This window comes from Monoraphidium neglectum, assembly GCF_000611645.1.
Source record: "Monoraphidium neglectum strain SAG 48.87 unplaced genomic scaffold scaffold02973, whole genome shotgun sequence".
NCBI lineage: Eukaryota > Viridiplantae > Chlorophyta > Chlorophyceae > Sphaeropleales > Selenastraceae > Monoraphidium > Monoraphidium neglectum.
The window spans coordinates 1-7,591 of NW_014010655.1; the positions used below are offsets into that span (position 1 = coordinate 1).

The 7,591-nt window shown below is 64.3% G+C and overlaps 2 protein-coding genes across 2 annotated transcripts; both read right to left on the minus strand.

The window, feature by feature from the left end:
* Positions 1 to 1,411: 1,411 nt before the first annotated feature.
* Positions 1,412 to 4,515, minus strand: MNEG_11928 (hypothetical protein; the record flags this gene model as incomplete). The annotated part of the gene is made up of 4 exons (XM_014039599.1): positions 1,412 to 3,064; positions 3,540 to 3,773; positions 4,108 to 4,255; positions 4,451 to 4,515. 4 exons carry the CDS (start codon positions 4,513 to 4,515, stop codon positions 1,412 to 1,414), a joined length of 2,100 nt encoding a protein of 699 aa, XP_013895053.1.
* Positions 4,516 to 5,223: 708 nt separating this feature from the next.
* On the minus strand, positions 5,224 to 7,398 carry MNEG_11929 (Protein cbbY; the record flags this gene model as incomplete). The annotated part of the gene is made up of 6 exons (XM_014039600.1): positions 5,224 to 5,298; positions 5,515 to 5,577; positions 5,948 to 6,115; positions 6,438 to 6,508; positions 6,827 to 6,917; positions 7,324 to 7,398. 6 exons carry the CDS (start codon positions 7,396 to 7,398, stop codon positions 5,224 to 5,226), a joined length of 543 nt encoding a protein of 180 aa, XP_013895054.1.
* Between the last annotated feature and the right edge of the window lie 193 nt (positions 7,399 to 7,591).

Below are 7,591 nucleotides of genomic sequence, written 5' to 3' on the forward strand. Positions count from 1 at the left end.
ACAGATATGTTTTTGGGTGCGCCTGGGCTCGCCCCCCTGCGCCCCGCAGCAGCAGACAGCAGCAGGGTGGCTGCAGCCGGCTGCGTGTTGGGTGTGCGGGTGAGAAGTGGCGCCCAGCATGCAGCGGCCGGCAAGTGGGTCTAGTCTAGCGCTATTTGCCGCAGCAACAGTCGCAGCAGCAGCAGCACCAGCACCAGCACCAGTTTCAGTATCGTGTAATGCAAGGCAACGGCTGTGACACCTGGGGCCACAGCTAGCACCTTGTCAACGGAAGCACGACCTGTTGAGATATGCACCCTGTCACCCGGCCGACCACTGACAGCCACCTTTCTCCAGGGGAGCTTAATGCAAACAATGCCCCTGGGATATTTCACGCCTGCCAATACTGTACTCCTCTGCCAAAAGGACCTGGTCCGTTTCAACAAAATACTGTAGTTTCCTGTGTGGGGCACTGCTCAGCCTTGGTGCGGTGTGGTGATCAGGGTTACAATGTTGTGTTGTCAACAGGTTGCAAGTGGTGGCCCAAGTAAAACAAACCGAGAACATCCTAACAAAAACATAGTGACTAAGCAGCGCGTGCCAATCAAATGACACGCCATGCACGCAGCAAGGCAGGCAAGTATTCCCACAGGAACGGCACCAACCGCATGGCCGCGCATGCGCAAGCCAAGTTTCAAGTGCTGACACCGAAGAGGGGCGGGGGATTGTTCGGCTGCCGTGCCGGCCCCCGCCCGTGCTCTCCTCAGGCTACCGACCTAGCGAGGGGTCAAGAGGGGCCGTGCTTGCCTCCCCTCAAGACCCCACAGATGGATCATCACCAAGTGCTTTGTGAGGGATGACCACTGGTTCCTAGAAGCAACAAGGAAGAAAGCGAGAGCTCCAGAAGTGTCAGGGCAGCACGCGCTCGGCCCAAGGTCAATGCGCCAAAATGTAACGGGGGCTGAGCCGCGCTTGGCAGCGGCTCTGCCCCAACTCCCTGCTGCGGCTGCCCTCCAGCAGGCTCCAGCCCAAATGATCGAGAGGTCCCCGGCACGCATGCCCTCGGGGAAAAATGAGGCCAACACCAAGCTCTGCACAAGGGATGGACAATAGCGCCTCAGACTGACGCAGCAGGGTGGATAGAAAAGGAAGCAAGGGAGCGTGCGCCCCAACAGCCATGGAGCATCGCACAAGGAGCCCAAGGTTGCGCGGTGCCGCGAAACAGGGCGCGGCAGCACCAGATTGCTGCGGGTCGCGTGGCTGCCAGCGGATTCAATCAGACCAGCAGTTGTCCAGAAACGAACACCAGTGCTGCAGTGTGATAAGAGGGGAAGATTATGCCCTCTAGCATTGCTCCATAAAGTGAGTAAAAGTTTATTCGAGGCAAGAACAGCAGTCAGGCCGAGTCTTGAAGGAGCTCGTGGCGGGGGCGTCAGCGTCCTGCGTGCGCGCGGACGCACAGCAGGCCTTTGAAGAGCGCCGCCGCCTTGCCGGCCTCCTTGCGCAGCTTGTGGGCCGCGCCCTGCACGCGCTCCACGGGCGTGCGCACGTCGCAGCGGCCAAGGCCGACGTAGGGGTGCTTGGCGCCGCCACTCTTGGGCTGAAGCTTCTTGCTGCTGGCCCCGTCGTTGCTGCTGTTGAGTGAGACAACAGCAATCACAGCCGCCGCGTCCGCCTCGCAGCCAGAAGCGGCGTCGAGCGACGCGAACGCGTCGCCACGCGTGCTGGCCCTGTCGCTGTCAGTGGTGCTGCAGGCCGCGGCCACGCGCGCGATAACACAGGGCTTCATGGCACCTACCACAGGCGCGGCGATGCTGGTACCGGTGCAGCTGCCACAGCCGGCCTCAGTGTCGGTATCTGCGGGCGTCTCAGCAAACTGCGAAGTGCTGGGGCTGACGCTTCGGCTGCTGGCGCGGCTGGCGGTGTGCAACTCCCCGCAGCCCTCAGCGGCTGCCTTTGTCACCGCCTCGGCCACAGTGCCGGGCGCCATGGTGCAGCTCTCTTTCTTGTCTTTCTGCTCCTGCTCCGCCTCAACCTCAGATCCGCCATCCAGGCTGAGCCGCGGCGATGCCGGCCGCAATACCAGGAGCTCTGCACAGAGCCCGCCATCGTCGCCGCTGCAGACGCTGCTAGTGCGGCTGGCGCCGCGCACGCTGCCGCCCCAGCTGCCGCTGGTCCCCGAGGTTGCCGCGGCCGCCGCAACCGCCGCCCTGCCGGCGCCCTTGAGCTCGGCCAGCCGCGCCTGCAGCGCCGCCACCTGCGCCTTCAAAACTGCGTTCTCGTCCACCAGTGCCGCGTGCGTTGCCGCCGCGGCCGTCGCCGCCTTGTCCTTGAGCTGCTCCCACGCAGCAGCCTCCCGCGCCGCGGCCTCCAGCACGGCCACGCGCCCCTGAAGCGCCGCCTCGCGCCCCGCCGCGCCCGCAGACAGCGCCGCCACCTCCGCGGCGTGCGCGGCCGCCGCGGCCGCGAGCGCCTCGGTCCCGCGCGCGCCCCGCCGCTCCGCCAACGCCGTCATCAGCGGGAGCGCCTCGCGCACTTGCGGGACCCAGTCGAGCGGGTCGAGCGCGCCCGCGGCCTCCCCAAATTCGCTGAAGCAGAGCTCCAGGCACGTGGCGCGCGCCGCCGGGTCGGGTTCCAGCGCGCCGTCAAGGAAGTCGCGCAGGCAGGCCGGCGCGCCGTGCACGGCGGGCGCGCGCCGGTAGGCCAGGGGGTCGTCCATGATGCGGCGCACCACCGCCGCCTCGTACTCATCATCGTTGTCGCCGTCGCCGCCGTCACGGGGCGCGGGCACGTCCCAGGGGTGGGCGCCGGCCAGCGCCTCTGCCAGGATGGCGCCAAGGGCCCAGGTGTCATAGGCCGGGCCCATGACCGCGGCAAGCGCGCACGAGTCCTGCTCCATACCATACAGCTGGCGCAGCACCGCGGGCCCGGCCTCGGGCGCCGCCCACTTGGCCGTGAAGGCGGCCGCGCTGGAGCTGTGCGTGCGCCGCAGCCCGCCAAAGTCGATGAGCGGCACGACCCAGCCGCCGTCGGGGCGCCGGCGCAGCAGCAGCTGGTCGCTCTTGAGGTCGCTGTAGCACCAGCCCTGGGTGGATCATAGGGGGTGGGTCGAGATACCGGGGATGGCAGGGGGAGTGAGTCGGGACAGGAACCAGGTTTCAGAGTTTAGGGTTTAGAAGTTGAGAGTTCACGTAGGGTTTAGAACAGCAAGGGAAACATGCCAGGGGGGCGCTGGGTCGGGGACGACGGGGCCCCCACAGCGAGGTGGCAAATGTGCCGCGGTTGACAGAGGGGCTGGGTAGTGCACGCCCATGCAAGCTGGTGCAGTGCAGAGTGACTAGGACGGCAGGCGACTCGCGCGGACAGCCCACAACTAGCATTATTTAAAACAGGGCTCGTTATCCCGGTGGGCCCTTCGCGAGCCGGTTTCGGCCCCGGTCTTTCCACCCAACTGATGTGCCTCCCCCTTCCCCTCCCCGTCCCCTCCCCGTCCGAACCCTGTCTCGTCCCTGTCCCCTTGCTGTTCCCTCCCTCGCTGTCCCCTCCCTGTCGCGACGCACCTCGTCATGCAGCAGGACCAGCAGCGGCGCGACGTCCCTCACGACGGCGCGGCACACCTCCAGGACCTCCGCCGGGCTGAGCTCCCGGCATGCCTGCCTGAACGGCCGGCCGCCGTGCTCGAACACCAGGTGAGCGGTCTTGTTGTCCTCGCAGACGGCCAGCAGGCGCGGCACATGGAAGGGGTACAGCAGGCGTGGGCCCAGCTCCTCGTGGGCGTCAATCTCGGCCTTGGCCTGTTGTGGGGCAGGGGGGGTGGGGCAGGGGGCCACGGGGTCATGGTTGCCTAGGGGGCCGGCTGCGGGCGGGGCGGCAGGATGTGTTCGCTTGATGGCTACATGCCGGCCATTGTCACCGGCGCAGGCGAGGCAGCTGCCGGGTGCCGCGCCCCGCCGCTCGTCCCGTGCGCGGACCTGCTGGCGCGCCTGAGCGCACGGGCGGCGCAGCCTCTCGCCTTCACTGTGCTTGATCCGCTTGGCCCCGGCTTTGAATCTGGCTGGGGTACTGCACAGTCGCCCCAGCCTGCCGTGTCTCCTGCCCCTGCCCCTGCCCCCGTGGTGACCCACCCACCATCGACAGGTCAGCCCAGCATGCAGCGCCGTCCTTCTTGAAGCCCTTGACGACGACCGCCCTCCCGTCTGGCAGCACCATGCTCCCGACGTAGGCTGAACCATCCAGACTGCCCTTCATGAGCTCGAGCCTCTCGCGGAAGTACGACCTGCGCGGCGGCGCAGTTGAGCAAAGAGGCGCGCGAGTGCACATGTACTGTATATACGGTACAAATGGGCGGCATGTGCAGCGCGCTGTTGGGGGCGGGATCAAGACAGGGGGGCTGTGGGGTTTACATGGTAGGATATTGGGTGTTAATTACATGTTGTACACCTGTACATGCTCACGGACAGAGCAGGCTCACCCCGGCAGCCTTGCGAGGCCAGGCTCGTTGCGCGAGTAGAGCTGTCGGAACAGACTCTCTTCCATGGCTTTATGTGTATACGCGTGTGTCAAGATGGTATTTGAGCCGTATACACTGTCTTCAACGCAAACGTGGATTCTGAGCCGTGAAAACTGCCGCAAGCCTCATGTGCCTCCAAGTGCCGCCAATAGGAGGAGCTACACAGAAGGGCGCCAGCCTGCCCTAGTACGTTTGCGTGCGGTTGTGGCTCTCCCATGCCAACACCTCACCACAGCAATATTTCTCCTGAGAAGCTGGCGTGACTTTTTTCCCTCACACACCCATACAAAAAACCAGATAGACAAGTGCACACACGCGCACACACGCCCGCACACGAACACACACATGTGCGCGCGTGAGCTTGCACGCATGCACGCACGCACGCGCACAGCGGATGCGGCTGAGAAGCTGCAGCAAGGCTGCACTCGACGATTACGCTAAATGATTGCTTATTTGATTACAACTGCGGGGAAAAAAGGTGCTTTTTCAGGGCTGAAGTTTGCAGCCACCAACATTAGCACAAAAGCGCCGGTTGGGTGGGCCAAGGTTTGATTATCGTTGTTGATAACCCCTGGACGTAGTCAATGAGCGGGCCTCAAGAAACAACAGAATGTGGCTGCCATGGGACGACATGCCGCCAGCTTGGAACATCGCAGCAGTCCACAGTCCATATGTACAGCGCCGACGAACAACGCCCCCCACTGAAAACTCAAAACAAAGGCACGTTCCTTGCGTCAAGCGGCAGCAGTAGCGGGCGTGGCGGCGCTCCACTGCACGACGCACTCGTTGCCCTCCATGTTGGCCATGCCCTGTGATGAGAGTGAAGACATGGTGGGTTACAGCTGGGCCAAGTTACGTGACAAGCCAGGAATGCAAAATGCATGCTATGGCTGTGGCAGTGAGTTGTATCAGCCACATTGCAGCTGAGAGGCTCGCGCCTGCCTATCCTGCCTTGCCTGTTCCGCGGCGCCGCGCATGCAGCGGCGGCCTGGTATCAGCCAAGAGTCATCCCCTAGCAGCCGCACCTGGAGGTTGACGACGGTGTCGCCGCTGCCGTTGGGGCATGCAGAGAAGAGGTCGTCCAGGCGCTGCAAGGGGGCAAACGAGGGTAAAAATACAAGGTCAAAGGAGGGAATCTGCCAAGTTTGGTGTTGGAAGACGGGGGAGTTCCAAGATGTAGATACAAATTGACGACTTGCACGGCGCTCCAACAACAGCGGGTGTTTGCAGGCAGTGAGAATATGATAAATTGCAGAGCCGCGTGTACGCTTTCCGTGATGCGCCAGGCTTGCTGTGCGTGGTGAACAGCCGACGATACCGGGAGACATGACACGTGCGGACACACCCGCGGCGGCTCGCGGCGAGCAGCCGGGTCAACTGTCCGCTGGCCAGCGAGGAAGGAACAGCCGCGGGCAACGCCCTCCATGCACCCTGATTGGCACACACAATCGCGCCCACCGGCCCGGCCACAACCCCCGCCAGCCCGCCCACCACGCGGAAGGTCTTGCCCGCCAGCACTGACACCACCGCGGCGGCGCCCTCCTCGCAGAACGGCTGGTCCTCGGTGCTCGAGGTGGGCGTGATGACGCAGTGCATGCCGGCGCCCCGCGCGGCGCGCAGGCCGACCTGCGGCGGTTGCAGAAGGCATCGAGGGCGGCTTGCAGGGTCACGCGCGAGGACAGGGCAGTGCGATTGCTTAGCAGCGGCGAGCACGAGCCTGTTGCCCCAGAAGCCGGCTGCGACTGTGAGTTGCGCACACTGTGCTGCGCATGACAGCACGCCAAGTTAGAAACACATTAACTTGAAAAAAACAGTGTGCAGGTTCGGGCTGCTGAGCAGGGCTGGAGCGGAGCCGTCGAGCTGGGTGAGTTGGATTGAAAGGGGAAGGCCCCTGGAGGGGGAGGGGCGGGAGGCGTGCTGCCAGGGTGCACCGCGGGGTTGGGCGCACCATGGAGTCCTCGATGACGAGGCAGCGCTCAGCAGGGATGCCCAGCCGCTCGCGCGCCGTGTTGTAGATCTCTGCACAAAACACGAGATCGACGGGGAGGTTGCGAATTGGGGGGAGGGGCGTGGGGTATGCAAGGGTGCAGGTGCAGCGTGAGGGCACCAGGAGGCAGGGTTGGGGACAGCAAGCGGTCCAATGGTGCCCCTGTGACTGCAGCAGCAAAGCTCATGAGTCCGACACACACACATACACACACACACACACGCGCGCACGCACGCACGCACGAACACACACACACACACACACGCACGCACGCGCGCACGTGCGCACGCACAAAAAGCTTGCAAGCCAACACACGTAGTTTGTCAGTCTTCCCCCCTCCTTGCACCCACCAGGGTCAGGCTTCTTGTTCTTCACGTCATCCCCCGCCAGGATGAGGTCAAACCTGGCCAGGCGCTCCGGCTTCACGATGGAGTTGGTCACCTGGGGGCACGGGGATCGGCCGCGTGTTAGGTCGGGAGTGAGGTGGGTAGCAAGCCGCTGGCGAGCCCGTCCAGCGTCGCATGGATGCACCCATGCTCCACAAGGAGGGTCGCAGTGGTCAACCACCCCTTGCGACCCCATAGCTCGGCCCTTGAAAGCTCCGCGCCATTGCTGGGCGTCGACCGACCGACCGGCTGACCGGGCCGACAATGGGACCCCAGCTCTGCAATCATGCGTCGTCTGGCAGCTCAATGCAGCCAGACAACGCCGAAACCTAGAACCCTTCATGTCTGAACTGCCGAGATGGCACCATTGAAACCCAGGATTAAAAAATTGCATCCTGATTGGCTTGAAAGCACAAGCGCTGCACGCCGCCACCATCTGCAAGCCTGATCGCAGCCCCCACCTTCTCAAACCCGGCCTTGGTGGCCGCGGAGCAGATGCACAGCGCAATGTCGTCGCGGGCCAGGGCCTCGTCCATGAGCTCCAGCACCCCGGGGCGCGCCTCTGCGGTCTCCTCCACGATGCGCTTGTAGATCTCGGTCTTCTTGTCCTGGGGGGCCCGGCGGGTGGGGGTGGGTTGCAAGGACCGGCGGGGCGTGGGGCGGACTTCATGGGGCGCGCCTCTGGCTGGTTCGACGGGGTCGGATCTGCCCCGGGGATCTGATCTGCCC